The sequence below is a fragment of the Malaclemys terrapin genome, chromosome 2 (genome assembly GCF_027887155.1).
Source record: "Malaclemys terrapin pileata isolate rMalTer1 chromosome 2, rMalTer1.hap1, whole genome shotgun sequence".
NCBI lineage: Eukaryota > Metazoa > Chordata > Testudines > Emydidae > Malaclemys > Malaclemys terrapin.
Window position 1 is genome coordinate 269,670,056 of NC_071506.1, and position 16,335 is coordinate 269,686,390.

General features: G+C 43.0%; 1 protein-coding gene and 1 long non-coding RNA gene across 10 annotated transcripts in view; one reads left to right on the top strand and one right to left on the bottom strand.

Annotated features, from left to right (window-relative positions):
* DPP6 (dipeptidyl peptidase like 6) overlaps positions 1-16,335 on the bottom strand; it is a 767,813-nt gene that overhangs the window by 362,148 nt on the left and 389,330 nt on the right. Inside the window, exon 1 of one of the 8 annotated variants that reach the window (XM_054021142.1) lies at positions 10,269-10,606. The exons of the other annotated variants lie outside the window; for them this stretch is intronic. Within the exon in view, the coding sequence (XP_053877117.1) occupies positions 10,269-10,325 (57 nt within the window). The 5' untranslated portion in view covers positions 10,326-10,606. Of the gene's footprint in view, positions 1-10,268; positions 10,607-16,335 lie in introns of those variants that run through there. 8 annotated transcript variants of the gene reach the window in all.
* The window catches only part of LOC128833166 (uncharacterized), a 50,852-nt gene continuing 49,797 nt past the window's right edge, over positions 15,281-16,335 (top strand). For both annotated transcript variants that reach the window (XR_008444123.1, XR_008444122.1), the window contains exon 1: positions 15,281-15,367. This is a non-coding gene — a long non-coding RNA (uncharacterized LOC128833166). The remainder of the gene's footprint in view (positions 15,368-16,335) is intronic.

Here is a 16,335-nt window from a genome sequence, read left to right on the forward strand (position 1 = left end):
TGCTGATTAAGTTTCACCAAGATTAATCTGTGAAAGCCGTTTCATTCAATGGAGCAACATTCTAAGAAATACTTGTGTGTTGAGCTTTTGTGTCAACCACATTGCAACATTTAACACACACACACACACACACACAAAGAGAGAGAGAGAGAGAGAGAGAGGCTTTGAATACTATTAGGTTCTCCTGAACTGGCATATATTGTGAATGCCGGAACTTCCTAAGTGAAAGAAATACACAAATTTCCTGTGATGATGAGCAATGCAGGGACATCTACAGAAACTGACATTTACAGAACACCAAAAATAAAAAAAAGTTTCACTGGGTTTCTAAATATTAAGCACCACTCTGGTCTCTATTAAGTATAACAAAGAACCTACCTTCTTATTGCCTCTTTCAAGCTATAGAATTAGTTCTGGTTTGCAGCAGCCAATTTTGCAGAGCTAACAAAGAATGCCTTTGTGTCGTCCCCCCCTCTCTCTCATTTTAATAATGGCTAAATTTCAATATTTTTTTCCTTCCATAGCCATCTGCTTCTCTCCGTTAGTAGCTGGACAATGCTATGTCATAGGATAATCTATTTGCTCTTGGCCATAAAAATGGAAAGGTAAAAATTTAAGGTTGTCAACATACCCAAGCCTAGTTATGTGGTTTAATATATGCTAATTAACTCTTACAACCATACACAGATTAAGTATTTGGTCCCTGTAGGCTCTACACAAGAAGAGTTGAGAGGCTGGTCATAGTGTATGATTATGCTAAATTAAAGATGCAAAATGCATTCTGCATAATATGAAACTATATAGATTCACCACCAGTCAACTCCCATGTTTATAGTGGTATCTTGCTCAGCTAAGTTAACAATAAATCAACTTCTAAGTTGTAAATTCACTTTTGACAAGTAATATACTGCACCTAAGCTTTAAGTATCTTAGCGTAGCTATTCAAAGACAGACATAAGTGAAGGTAATGGAGTCAAAAACTGCAGACTAATTGCTTCAGCTGAACGCTTATTATTGCTCCAATTTCAAGCCCCATAGCAGTTAAGAAGTAATATAAACTACTCTAGGACAATGCAATTGTGAATCTTTTTATAAAATTTGCCTTTATTTTCACCTGAGCTATTCTTTATAAATAGCAAAATCTGCACATTTTTGTTGCCAACTCGGGGCAGGGGGAACCCCAGGAGTATATTAAGAAAACACTAAGGTCTCAGATTCTCAGATTGTTGTTTTATTACTATTCTAATCATCAAACCATTGGTCTTTTCTATAAGTTGCCTTCTATGGTCATTTCCTCCTCAAGTCCACCTTAATTCTTTTAAAAAAAGTACTTCCCCTGTTTTCCAGAATGGGAGACAAGGAACAGGTCACTTGATGATTACCTGCTCTGTTCATTCCCTCTGGGGCACCTGGCATTGGCCACTGTCGGAAGACAGGATACTGGGCTACATGGACCTTTGGTCTGACCCCGTATGGCTGTTCTTATACGTTATGTTCTTATGTGCTTATGTCTCATTCGATATTGACCACCTGAAACACCTAGGGCCCGATTCTCTACCACCTTGTGCAGTCACAGTCACCTGTGAAAAGTGTGCAGCGTGGGTACAAAGCTTTCCCATTCTAAGCTGGTAACGCTTTCCATGCATGCTGCACGGGTGCAAAGGACTACACAAGGGGCAGTGCAGTGGAGAGCCTGTATTACAGCAATCATTAATACAGCCCCATGAAATCCTTTTAATTTGTATAATGGGTGCGGGAGGGATAGCTCAGTGGTTTGAGTATTGGTCTGCTAAACCCAGGGTTGTGAGTTCAATCCTTGAGGGAGCAACTTAGGGATCTGGGCCAAAAATCAGCATTTGGTCCTGTTAGTGAAGGCAGGGGACTGGACTCAATGACCTTTCAGGCTCCCTTCCAGTTCTAGGAGATAGGATATCTCCATTAAATTTATTTAATTTATACATTATTTTTCAGGAATTTCATGTTATTTCATTTTATCCATTAAAAATATTGTATTTCTTTTTATTACATTTACATTAATCAAATACCTCAAATGACCATCTATAAATCCCCACATCAAGCCCTGCTCTCCCCTCCCCCTGCCACCCGAGAGGGAGCTGCCATCGCAGCACGGGGGAGGAGCACATGGACCAGGCACCCCTGCCTCAGTAACTGCACAGGCTCCCCCTCCCACCATGGCACAGCTCCCTAATGGGCCAGGCTGCCAGGGACTCCTTTCAACACCACCAGCGCTGGGGCACTGTTGCCAGTAGCAGGGACCAGCCACTCTGCGGTGGTCAGGCCAAACCAGAGTGAGTGGCGTTGCGACCTGGAGCACAAGGTTGCAACGCAGTGGCATCATTTCAAGCTGAGCTGTTCTCCTCGTCAGCAGGGAGCAGAGGCGCATGCATCCAGCTGCGGAGAGGCTGGTGGTCCCTGAAGCAGGCAGCAGCATCCAAGGAGTGGTGGGGCTAAAAATTGTGGCTACGGTAACAAGTGTTTTTTTGTTTTGTTTTGTTATTTCATTTTATGTCTTTTTTGTTTTCTTTCCTGTTGTTTCATATTTGTGAAAAACCAGGGGCTCTAACCATTAATCACTTCATCTGATCTTTCCCTGTCTCACAGATACTGTCATCATCACTCCCTGCGGGACAGAAGAGAGGGTGTTCACAATTGTTCCTTGCTCGGCTACTAACCATCAGTCTCCTCAGCAAGCTTCTGGAGAAGTTGGTCCTCCTTTACCGCCTCATCAAACCTAAATTCATTCCGCTCGGGCACCTTTCACAGGACTGAGGCTTCCCTTCTCTGCCTGGCACCTCTCTAGACATTGGATCCTCTCTCCCTTCATTTTGCTTCGTCTCTGAATGGTTTTCATTCATCCTCCTATCCTGCTTCAAGGAAGAAGAGATGGTGCCCCCAGCACTCTTTTCTCTCAGTTTCCATCTTACCTTTTTAAGAATCTTTCTCTCCCCCCCCCTTGCTTTTGGTAGAGCCTTTACCTTTCACTATGCAGTGCCACAAGCCCCTGGGCTTGAACCTCAGCCCATGTGAATCTGCACTGCTCCATCGGCTTTGGTGGAGCTATGTCCATTGCTCCATGCCCCAACTGCCACGGGTCTGGCCCCTCCCTTTAACCCTCTTCTCTCCACCATGTAGGTCAGGTCTTCTCCTGCTGCACGTTCTCACTTCAACCTTAAATGTTACCATTCCCAGGATGCCACCCAATTCTCCCATCATCCCTGACTCCTCCCATCTGCAGCTCTGCCTATGTGTCTTACCTTTGCCGACTTCCAGCTACACTGCACACTCCTACTGCTGACGTTTCCCTTGTAAGTAAAATGTCCTTTTGCCCTATGTAAAGTGATGCATGCCTCTGTTCTTGCACCTTCACTCCAACCTTGTTTGCTTCTAATTCCAGAAACCTTAGTGTCATATACAAACCTAAGCTTCCATTTGCCTCCCACATCTCTCCTGTCTGCAAGTCTGTTTATTGCCACCACTGGAATCCTGCCAGTATTTGTCCTCACCTTGACCCTCTTTGGCCAAAATCTTCATTCATGCCTTTACTTTGCATACTAGTTATTTCAATTCTCTCTTTTACAGTCTACCCCATATGTCTATTCTCTAAATGTCAAGCAGTCCATAAAGCCACAGCCAAACTTTCTTCTTGAGCTAGGGAGTGGTGCCAAGTCGCCCCCATCCTCCAGCACCTGCACTGGCTTCTTAAACAGCTCCACCTCCAAAGTGCCGTTCTAATTTACAAAACACTTTGTGGACTTGCTTTGACCACCCATTTCACTCCTCCAGTCTGTGCCCTCCCAGCCACAATTCACAGATGGGGCCTATTCTCTCAGATTTGCTACCCTGCTGTTCCTTATTTAAATCCCATTGTAAAACTGTCCTTTTTTATTTAGCCTACTCCTTCTTCACAGCATTTGGTCACAAGATGTGTTTCAGATAATACACTAAAGAGAAACATTTAGTTCAGTGGGTTTTTTCTATTATATATGGTACAAAACATGAATACAAGGTATTTTGTCATTTAAATTATTTTAAATTTGCTACCTTGTTTTGAATTCACAGTCTAAAGTGATCATGATTCATAGCTACTTAATATATTGCAAAGATCACACAAAGGAACAGCATTAAAGTCAGAAGACTACAAAGCAGAAAATCTTAGTTCACTGGTTGACTGCGGCAGTGCATGACAACATTTCTCCAACGCATCACAATTGAATCCAAGCTGCTAGATGCCCTACACGAGGACAAAAAGGAACCAGTTAATTCCTTTTCCTTGATAAAGCAGGTTTTCTTTTGGAGTTTAAAGCGATGTCTTGCAAATGCTAGTTAACTGGCTACCTGAACAATTGGGTTCCTCTGGTTTCTAGCAGCAAATTCAGAGCATCCCACTACAGAAAAGGCAGCTAGGGGGAAATTGCAACACATGCTACCCACAAACTCCTCCTCAGCAGTGATGTAGGGACAACAGCCAACCAGATCTGTCCCAATAGAGCATGCTGATGGCTAAGCAGGGAGATGTGCACATCCTACAGGCAATCTCTGCTTAAGCCTCCCACGGAGTCAGGACTACAACTTAACACATGTACTCCCCTTAAGTGGAATCCCCAAAGAGGGGAGGAACCGTCAGAGCAGCAGTAGGGATGTGCCGTGTGTGTGTAGGGTGACTATGGGAGATAAAGCAGGGGTGAGTCAAGCCCAATGTATTTTAAATGCTTGGGACAGACACTACCACTTACGATGTATTTGTACAGTGTCAAACCCAGCAAGGTCCTGATCTGGTTGAGGCCTCTGGGTTCTACTTTAATACACATGTTAAATACTAATAATTGTAAATGGTTATGTGCCAAAGTTACTCCTTTCCATCTCTGTCCTCCACCACTTTTTAGTGGCCTGTTCTCCATACAGCAACTTAGCAGCTTGAAAAAACTGCCACAGTTTGATGCAATTTCATGTTCTTGAATACGGGTTCTCAGGAGCCCTATTACAGAAATTTAATCTCTTGTGAAATAGATCAGATACCATTAATGGAATGAAACACAAATGTTCACTGTGACTTCCTGGAGAAAGTCGTTTTTTGGATCTCCTGTATGATACGTGGTTTATAGAATAGTTATCAAATGAGAAAATTATTCTCATGTCAACAGTTTTCTCTTAAAAAAATAAAATGTGCATTTAACACACACTTTTCACTAAAAAAAATCCAGCTTTGTTTTCGGTCTAAGTCAGTGTCAGTTGCATCCTTGCTCTTTTCCTACTCTTGAATGTCAGCATCCAGAGAAGGACACTCCTCTCTGCCTTCTGCATAACTAGCGTAAGCAGAGCCAAGACCTTATGTAGAGTTGGCTAGAAAGATTGGTACGCACATGTGGGGATTCACCTTTGGGAAAGGACAGCTTCCAGCTCCAGCCAAGGCTCTGTGGGAGCATTGCTATCCCAGGCTGCTGAGATGATGGGATGAACTAGCTCATTTCCTGCGTGCCATAGCCCTACCTGGTCCACCCCAGACTACTCCTAGCCACCTGTGGAAGTTGGGTAGCAGATAGACAGTTTGTGCCACCGTGTTCCTCAATTCTATTCCAGGTGGAGGTTGTGCTCCCAGAGCCCTGCATCAGGAATTCTGACAGCACAAGCAGGCAGAACCTGCGTAGTGAATCAGAACTTTCTTGTTGTAAGAAACATTGAGGCTCCGATCCATTCCCCTTGAAACCAATTGGAGAACTCCCATAAGACACATCAACACCAAAGTGATGGGCCCAATAGACAGGCGAGAATATTCTTCACAATTTCCATTACAAAGTGGCATGAGCAAGATAGACTGTGCCTGATTCTCAGCTACGCTAGAGCCTTTTCACACCACTCTGGCAACGTAGAGTGGTCTAACACTCTTTAAGGCCACTTTATATTGCCAAGGTGGCATGAGGAGGCTTTAGGGTAACTGAGACTCGGATTTATTGTATCCCCTTCAGTACAATGTACATATCGTATAGCCCACCATATGCAGCACACATCAGTGAGAACTTGTGGGACCAGCCATCAGGTTTGCAGAGCCTAGAGCAATTTAAAGTAGCATCACTTGGAATACCAAACCTTTCAAATTTTTCAGTTCAGGGAATATATTTGGGATGGGAACCCCTGCTATAGCTGTAAAATAGGCTTACCCAGATCTCCCTCCAAGCAGCCATCCTGGCAGGAGATGGGGCTCTGGCACATGACCAGAAATACCATTTCTGGAGCCACCCACATTATGCCTGGTGCCCCTTGGCCGTCTTCGAGCAAACTTGCAGAAGTAGAGGCAGACTTTAGCGCACTGTACAAGACACTATTAATGTACTTCTTTGACAACACACTACAGTTCTGCCTATGAAGTACACTGTGCCGTGGTAGATTGGGAGCATTAAATATTAACCTTTCCTTCTTTCCACTCCTCACTGAGCTTAGATTATGTTTCCTGAATTAACTACCCCACACCCCTTTTCAAACTCCTATAATTTGAAATTAGAATGGCACATTTGAAAATAAATTTTAAAAAATTATTAACTTAATGAGTATTAGAGAGAGCTATTCTATCGATCTCACTTCATTTCATTTCCTTGTGGGAATATATTTCATTCCAAAGCAGCCCTCCTCTTTCTTGCCTTTTTATCTAACATTTGGTCAGCGCATGTGACAACACACTAGGTATAAATGGTCATTGTTAACTCAAGCTTGTCTAGGAAATGTCTATGTGTCTGAGCAAAATCCGGCTCCCACTGAAGTCAATGGCAAAACTCTCATTAACTACAATGGAAGCAGGATCAGCCTCTTAATCAATTTTGTATGTTCAAGTATGACGCTAACCCAGCAACCTTTTAAATTATAGGCTTTTTGTTTTCAAAAGAGAAGGACTGTTCCCTCACTCTCTCTCTTTATTCCTGTCATACACGACTTTTAAAATGTCTAAACATCTCCTTTTAGCATTAGGCCGAGTACCAAATTTTGATGAAAACTGGCCCAATTATTTTTATGTAGGAATACAGAACTATGTGCATTCCCGTGCCTATCACATCACAAAAGGCCATGTAACAGTAGCAGAAAATGAGACTAACCATATATAAAATACGGTCTGCTACATGCAACAAGCAAATTGTTTTAGATTATCATTAAAGTCACTGGGCCAGATCCACAGCTAATGTAAGTCACTGTAGTTCCACTGGCTTCAGTGGAGTTATGCTGATTTCCACTAGCCAAGGATCTTTCTTCATATTCACTTGTTTAAATCTTTAACATGCAAAAATAGCTCTCAGAGCTCATTCACATGTCCCGCTAGCAGCCCCCAAAGGCACAGGCAAAGTTTTGGTATTTTCTCTGGGCCTGAATCAGAGCCCACTGAGGTCTTTCCACTGACTTCAATGGGCTCTGGATGAGGTTCTGTGACAACCTGCACAGTCACTAGTATGCAGTGCTCTCCAACCATTTGGGGGGAAATCAGTATTGTGCCAGAGGTAACTAAGCATAAATAGAAAACTGCAACTCCCACCTTGGTAAAGCCATCACAAACTGTGGGTTTTAGATAGCATCAAAAATCACTTGAGGGCATCTTGCCTTTACTTAGGAGGTTTAATGTTATAAGTTGGTAAAATATACAGCAAGCAAGGAAGTAGAAGGTCTATTACAATTCTGGAGAATGTAAGCAAAATGAAGGTAAATTAGGTGGCCAATCAGAAAAGAAAATCGAAATAAACATTTTTAATTAACAAGGGGGGTGTTCATTCATTTCTTCAGGCTGCTGAATCTCTGCATAGTACATCTTCCGTCCTGAGCAATTCTATATTTCACAGTTCAAGAGCAATCATACCTTCATCTCAATACCACCTCATTTTCCTTACAGGCATACAGATCACTATAAAGGTTAAGATTTAAGTATAAAACCTTTGCTTGTATTTTTCTGTGGGAAAAACAAACAACAACAACTTTCTCCACCCCCTCCTGCAGTGTCATTTACTGGCCATTTTCTGTTTAGCTTAGTATTATAAGGAAAGAAAATATACCTCTGCCAACAGTGCAACTTGAATGCCTCCGGATCAAGATGTCACAATGAGGAATGCAGAAAAGAACCAGTCACAATCTTATGTGACAATAGCAGCTGCTTCTATAGAACATTCAGTCCTCTACACAGTCAGAGTAGCAATTTCACCTTCAGTTTTATCCCAGGGAAAATCTTCAGCTTGATCAGTTTCAAGAGAAGAACAGCCATTTTTAACAGCCGCAAACCAACACCCAGTGGGAAATGGTTGGCGAACTCTGTACTACTTTACAATTATGAACGACTTACTTCAGTCTGATGGGATCCAGTTCCTCATCTGCTGTAAGTGGGTGCAACTGAAGTCAATGGCGCTGTTCCCATTTACAGCAACTTAGGATCTGGCCCAGGGTGTCAAGTCAGATTATGCAGTGGGAAAACAAAACAAACATTTTATAGCAGCTGGCAAACTTTTGTACTGGTTCAAAGATTAATATCCACTGATATTGATATATGCCTGATATTTCTATTTCATACTCACGTTAGGGCTGTGCTGAGGCAATGCACGCTTTTGGAATTATTAAATGTACCATATGGACTGAATTGCTACTTAATTCCATAACTGATTGAAAACAATCAAGAACCTTTGCATCATGCGAAAAGGTGGACACACAGGCTGTGCACTAACAATGGGGAAAGGTCACAAAGGGACAAGTCAATAACAAAATGGCATTAGGAAGGTAACAATACTTAAAAACAAAATCAGGGCTCCTTTACAAAAGACAACTGATTTACATTTTCTGAACTGACAGAGCCTAACTAATATCAACACTTTTACTAAGCGTGGGGAGAATAATCCCTATAGCTGCCTTTGTTCACAAGAAGCACTTTTATTTTCCTTCCTCCTGGACATACAGCTTTGTTCATTTTTATCTGCAGCCAGCAATACAATGGGTATGTCCCAAAAACAAACAATGAAAAGAGAGCGTGTGTGCTGTAGATGACAGGTTTAGTTAAAGGCAGTCTCTCTGCTCTCAGGATCAAAGTTGTTTTCTTCACATTTTAACAGAACAGCTGATAAAGCTCTGGCCATTAGTAAAATGAAAATAAATATCAGATTGTGCTACCTTTGGTGGCAGGACACCCAATGAGATTTCAACCTCTCCCTTCCCCACCTATCTTTAAAATGTAACACCAGGGGAAATGTTTGGTGCTCTCAATGTATCGAGCTAGGAAGAAACTATTTTAAGAATTAATTTGTGTCCCGAGAGATTTAAATTATCCTCTCGTGCTATCCTAACCAATGATTAAAGCTGTGAACTTCCAATCTTTTAAGGAGACAATGAAAATACAAGAATTCAAGATTCATCTTTATTTCCCTGTAGACTCTGACAATATGTAGAGGAAAGCAGGGTTGTGGAGAGAACGCAACTGGAGCTATGCTGCCATATAAAGAATCTCTGAAATCTTTGCCGTCCTTAGCTGTATCTCAGCCTGACTTCCCCTTATGTCACCACTTCTTATCTTGCATATCACTTAGGGCTAATGACATGCCTCCTGCTTTTCTGTCAGAGAAAGTTTCCCCCTTGCCTACAAGCACAGAATGAAGATGAGCAGAGATACATATTCAAAAACCTGACAGAGACAATGGAACAGAAAGTCTTTAACTGTCTGCTTGTATGTAAAAACACACACACCTGCGAAGAGAAACACATAGATATAGCAAATCAAATTCAGATGTGGGGTAAGCAGCTGCTACTTCCATTTAAGTCAATGGGAGTTGTGCCTACTTTATACTATGGCTACATCTGGCAAATACATCCTGAATGTGTAGATACACACATGCCTCTGAAGCAACTGAAATCTACTTTTGCAATTTTGTGCCCAACTACAAAGTAGTTGTAAAAAGCCTAGGAAGTTCCACATGCAAAGCTCAGATTATTCCAAGGAACCCCTATCCCAGCCCACTGTGCCAAACATCACCCCCACACAGCAGACAGAGCAAGGAAGTTACAGAGCAGAACGCTCTTCACCTATACATTATTGATTACTGTTAAACATAACAAAAAAAGCCCCAAACAAGCGAACCACACACCTGCTCCACAGTGCTTTGCTCCCTCCGCTACCTAGTGACTCAGGGGGCAATTTTAGTAACAGCCAACAAAGAGAACAACAAAAACAAAAGCCATATTGATAGCGATATAATTCAAATCTATATTTGTTTCCAGTTGAGGAAAATAAACAGCATTACCTGTTCTTGTTGTTGGGCTTGTTTCCCTGATGCATTTTGTTCCTTGGCTGTAGTCATGCTCACCTATTTGTGCCCACTGCAGTGGTAAGCAGGGTTTTACAGAGTGTGTGTGTTTTCAGGGACACACACAAAAGCTAAAGGGATAAGGATGTGTAACTAGTCCATCACTTAATCACTAGCTGAGAGAAAGAGAGAGAGAGAAATTTCCCCCTCCCCCACAAAAATATAAAATAAAAATGTAAAGCAATAAATCTCAGTCTCTCTCTCTCTCTCCCTGTTCCTCTAAAATAAAATCAGGAAAAGAAGGATGCTGTGGGGGCTTCTTCAATTAGCAACAGCCTCTGCAATCGTCACAGAAACAATGATAACTGCTTGGCAACCAGCAACTGGCAGCTCAGAGCTGGAAGACAGCGATGTGGTCCTCACTCCCCCACCTCCACACACAGTCAGCGCTGGAGCTGCGCATGCACCAGCTGGTGTTGTAGCAGAATGTGCCTCCCTCTGAGAATGTAGCTCAGCAGCCACTATCATTCCCAGCATTTGGGATAAAGGATCTAGGGGTGCAAATGTTGAGGGGACACAGGGCACGCCACATAAACTGCCCTCATCTCTCCCCCCTCCCCCGGTGTTTTCCTCTGTCCAGAGCGGGCAGATTCTGATGAAAGTGACATACTCCACAAAAACTGCTGTTCCCCCCATATCTGCTTACATGGAAGTGCCCCCATCTCCCACCTGTTTGCACCCCCTATCTATAAGGGAAATGTATCCCAAGGGTTACAATGCACTCCACAGACATCGAACCCCCACTCCAATGCAGACGGGGCAAATCACCGAGAATATAACAGACCTTTCTGGGGCAAATTCCAACAGATATCATGCATGCATCAGAAACTGCTCTGCACTCAGCTCTTTGCCTCACTGGCTAGAGACCAGCACTTTGAGAAGGGTATAGCATACTTCTCTGCTCCTGCCCCCACACAGACACTTGCTGTCTTCACATTTTTTGGTTATTGTTGCTGTCTTACACTAACTTCCAGCTGTCTCTGTAAGTCAACTTACACATAGCACTTGCTCTAGCTGCTTTGGTCCATTACAGCTTGGCCAGCTCCCTGAAGATTCCTCTGGAATAAAGGGAATCCCTAGGGCTGCATGGAACTAGCCCTCAACAAGGGCATTCCTGGGAGAAAGGGGACATATGGTTGGTTGCTATATCTAGCAAACCACAACTCTTGAATGGCCCCTTTGGAGCCACAGGCAGTTGGGAATAATTTAGAGCAGCTCTGAGGATGCTCTAAATTACGCTGGGCACAGAGCCAGTCTCCAATCAGCTCCAATACTGGACAGCTATGAAGGTGACATAAAGCCACCTTTGCCACCATTCCTCTGCCAGCTGAACCACAGCCCTGGATTGGATTTTACATTGTAGTTCAGAATGTGATTACACTTTGTTCTAGCATTTTGGAAAGGTTACACACCCCTCCTCAAGGTCCAGTGCTTGGCCCCCTGATGAATCTTCAGATTGCTGATCAAGAAAGTGGAATATCAGAGTATTTCTTGGGCAGGCAGGTGACGAATGTCCAATTTTTATTTCAAGAATTCATCACTTGGTGTCAAAATCATCATGGGCACAACTCAGCTGAAGTTGACGGAGATGAGCCTCTTAGACCATAGTGAATTTGATCCTAAATGCAGAAGATGGGACAAAATCAGGCTAATTTTTCCTAAGAGTCTCTCCACTAATTCACCAAAGGCCTTCCAAGCATTTCGGCATTACCACCAGCAAACTGAACTTCAGAGTAACTCGGACATGAAATAGGTGTGAAACACAGGAGAGCTGGTAAGAAACAGAATATTATGGCCTGTCCCCACTCACCTGAGGCTGTGCAGTGGCTAATTCTTAAAGAAAACTGAAAGTAGAAGCCCTCTAACAAAAGGTTCACATTTAATTCTAACAGAGCTGGGCCAAACTTGGACCCAGGGTGATCACGAATCTCATGTGGTTCCAGGGACTCTTTGCATTCTGTTCCCTGTATTCACTGCAGATCTCACACGCAGATAATTATCTTCAGTGGCAGCGTTTACACCTAGCCAGAATAGGATATCTTGGACTCTGTTCTCACACTTCTCAGTAGCCATATGTGCACTGTGGATCATGCTTAGCATTTCTGATCTCATGCTGTGTGATATTGTAACACAAAATCTTTTCATCACAATCCCATCACATGGACCAATATCAGTTCTATGGTCCAAATACTTAGGTTGTTTGGGTTTTGTTTTTTGGTTTGTTTGTTTTTTTCCCCACCTACCCAACTAGAATTATACTCCAGGTCTTGTAAACTTTTGGCGGTTTTCTGTTTCACACCCGACTTTGTCTATTTTTCCTTCAGATATGCATAGCACTTGAGTCATGTTTACTTCCGACTTTCCCTCTTTATAGGAGTACTTAAAATACATTTTGCTTGTATTTTTCTTTGCAGTTTGTGCCTAGGAAAACAAGCTTTTGCAAAAATGGCTGCTTTTATTGCATGCATGCGCCACACCCTTTGTGCTGGAGTGTGTTGTGATGTGTGGTGTGACACCTATTGCAAACAAACTTGGTTTGTACTGTTCGTTTACCCTTTTCTTCTGCCTCCATCCCTTGGCATGCATTTTTCAATTTACATATTCTTTCACTGTTAATATTTTAAATTTAAGCACAGTTTTCACCAGCTTTGCAGATATCCACCCTTGCTTGCAATGTTAAGCTAATTTCTTCCAATAAGCGTGGCCTCAGATACACAACATGTTCATTGTCCAAATTAGTCCATTAGTTAACTATCCAAATTCACATTTAGCTTTGCTATCTAGGTCCATAACTTCATGTTCTATGCTCTCACCTGGCAGCCAGCTTCTTGTGCTTTTTGCTGGTGACATTTTTACCTGGATCCCAGCATTCCACTGGAATGTACTGTAGATATCCATTGCCTCTTGAAATGCCACACTTAGATGCATGGAGGATTTCATCCTCAAAGATTTCTGTGCAATACCACTTTCTTCTAGAAAAACACAGAAGCAGCAAAGCAACCATATTCTCCAGTTCTCTGACAAGTTCCCTCCCAAACAGGGATTCAGATAGTCAACAAACAGGTTGTTGCAGAAGGAACTGTTATGAGAACATGCAGTGGCCATGTGCACCAAAAGCCATTGCCATTGAGAAACAATACTGACTGATGCAGGCAGAATAATTCTCATGCACAGGTGGTGTTCAGGCCTTCTATCTTGACCAAGCTAGCTTAGAGACTGGACTTCGTTGTTTGGCCTGAGTCACTAGTTACAAAAGGTTAACTAAACTCCTGTAACTTGACAAAAGTCTTTTTTCTGCAGAGTCCAGTGGCTGTTGACACATAGGAGTTTACACCAACTGTACCAGTTAGAGTAGTGGGGAAAGGAGCTGACAGAAAAAGATGTTGGTGGGGCTCTCATAATCCTGTCTGACCAAGTTGGAAGTTAGCCTAATTCAGAGATGGCAATTGCCCAGCACTGTTAGGAAATTATGAACCAAGTGAGTACCAGCATTTTAGCTCCCCCTTGGTGCAGTGTTGATCTTTTCAACGGACACGTTTCCTGTCTGACAAAAACTACTTCATTACCAAAGGAAGATAACATTACAGGGGTCAATAAGAGGGAGACGACTGAAGGCTTAAAAAGACTAGAACTGCCATGACTCCCTGTGAATCTCTTAATAGCTGAAGTAGAGTAGCTACTCTGTACGGCCACCATCACGTCAAGGTGGTGAGTGTGTTCCGGAAGGAACAGAGACCCTGTTTTCTATTTCCCACCTAAATGAATTCCTAAGGGAATCTGTTTGCAAAAGGCTATCTCCTGACCCCTCCCTCCATATCTGTGGAAGTCCCTACTCATCACACAGGGTGGAGGTAGGACTTAAGGTGTCAGTGCAGGGCATCCATACTCCTTGCACATTAGAGCGCTGCATATACCTTATTTTTTGCTTTGTTGGCCATATAGAAAAATCATAAAACATTTGTGGGGAGGGGGTCGACTTGATATCAAATTTTTCAGCGAATCATGAAGTAAAAAATAATGTTTGGGGTCAAACCAAACACCTCAAATGAAATATTTTGTTTTTTTTCCCCTAAACCTTTAGTCTTCTTTTATTTTAAAACTAAAAGTGAAAAATTTTGAAACAGTCATTATATAAATAAAAAATAGAAACATTTTGTTGTGAAAATGTCAAAATGAAACATTTGGAATTTTCAGAGTTTTCAGAGTTTTTACTTTTTAAGATTTTTTTTTTTTACTGTAACTGTTCGATACAGATCCATGAGATGTCTCGGTCAACCCGAATCTACCATTTAAGGATAAATAGTTTCAGGTGAAAAATGTTGCCCCACGGTACTGCACGCTCCAGCTCCAAGGCCACCCCTTACATACTGGGAACCCACCTACCCCACATGTAAAGCAAGAGGGTATGGCCCAAATGAGGCTACTGTAGCCCGCAGTTGAGTGGGAGGTAAACAATGGAGGCTGAGCAGCATCAGAGGTATTTGTCTGGGTTTTCTTTTTTATTATTTTTTAAGCTTTTTTTTCATCCTGCGGCAATAGCAGCTGCATGGTGGCTCTTCTGCCCCCAGGCCACACAGGACCCAGACTGGGCCAAATCCATCTGCTCATCTGTCATCAATACATTGAGAAAGATGAAGTCCATGGCATTGCACAGGTGGAACTAAATGCAGTGTAGTGCAGAGCACCTGCAACCCCACTGAGTCCAAGCCATTAGTCCTGAGGATTCTATCATTCACATCTTTGGCAGAAGTCCTGAGTGTCACACTTAATGTAGTCTGCTTTTGTGCAAACGAAGCCCTCTGTAGTTCCTCTGTGATATTAATCAGTAACAATCACTGTTGTTTTGCCTGGTCTCCTCTCACTTCAGGAGTGTCACGTGACATAAGGGAGCACTCGCTCTGGCAATCTGTGGCAGTGTATGAGCAAATGTACAATCCCCTTCTTCCCGTGCTCGCTCACATGCAGGTTGTAAAGAAAAGACCCTCCCGGCGAAGGTTTTAGAACGTGGTGTTGTGGACCTAAGAAGCGTTAGCAAGGTAAATAAGAGAGAACCAGCAAGAAACAACCCTGTGAGTGGTCAAGTCCACAGTGGGGCGGGGAGAGGAGCTTGTCAAATGATTTAGCCAGTGGAATTTCTATTTTGTGCATGTGTTAATGTTATTAATGTGGAAGGAGACTGATTAAACTTGGATCAAAACAGACCCACAGGAGGCAGAGGGGAAGGTGTTCAATATGCAATGTCGCTGCTTTCCGGAGAGGAAACAGGAGAGCAGGACACAAGGTTGGCAGGTCTTGCAGAAGCAGCAGCAGCGAGCTGCAGGGAGCTCCCAGTGGCTCTGCTCCGTAGCTGAGCTATCTGCTCAGTCACAATGTGCTCTGGGCCCCCTAAGCTCAGCGGCGGACGCCTGCTGGAGAAGGAGCTCCGCTCATCCTTCAGGCCTGACAGAGAAGGGCTGCAGCCACCTCACTCCTCCCTGATCACAGTTCTTCTGCAGAGGCGGGAGCTTAACTTACCCCTAAGTGCCAGGTGGAAAACAAGACAGCTGGATTTGTGCATGGCAGCTCATTAGCAAGACCATGGCCATGTCTAAATGTGTCTCCCCTCCATCAAAATACGCCTCAGCTTCTTCTGGCAGTGTAATGTACGGTTGCCCTACACGAGCTCACGGAGTACCTTTGGAGAAGTCTGCACACACTCAGTAGCAAAAAGGGCACATTGTAGCCTTCCTTTGCTTGCTGGTGGGTGGATGTTAGAAGACTCATCGCTGCGCCCAGATATATACAGCACGGGCTCCTTACCTATGACAATCAAAGGACTACCAGCACACAGAGAATCAGATCCCAGAACTCCGGGCCATGATTATATAATTTACAGCTTGGTATTCCTTCGAGTAAAGACCCTCTTTAAAAGGATTTCTGTCTGTGGGGACCAGAGTAGTTTGGCTGTTTATTCTTTTAGCTTGTTATTTGTTCTTTGGACTTTCTTCTGATGAGGAGAATTTGT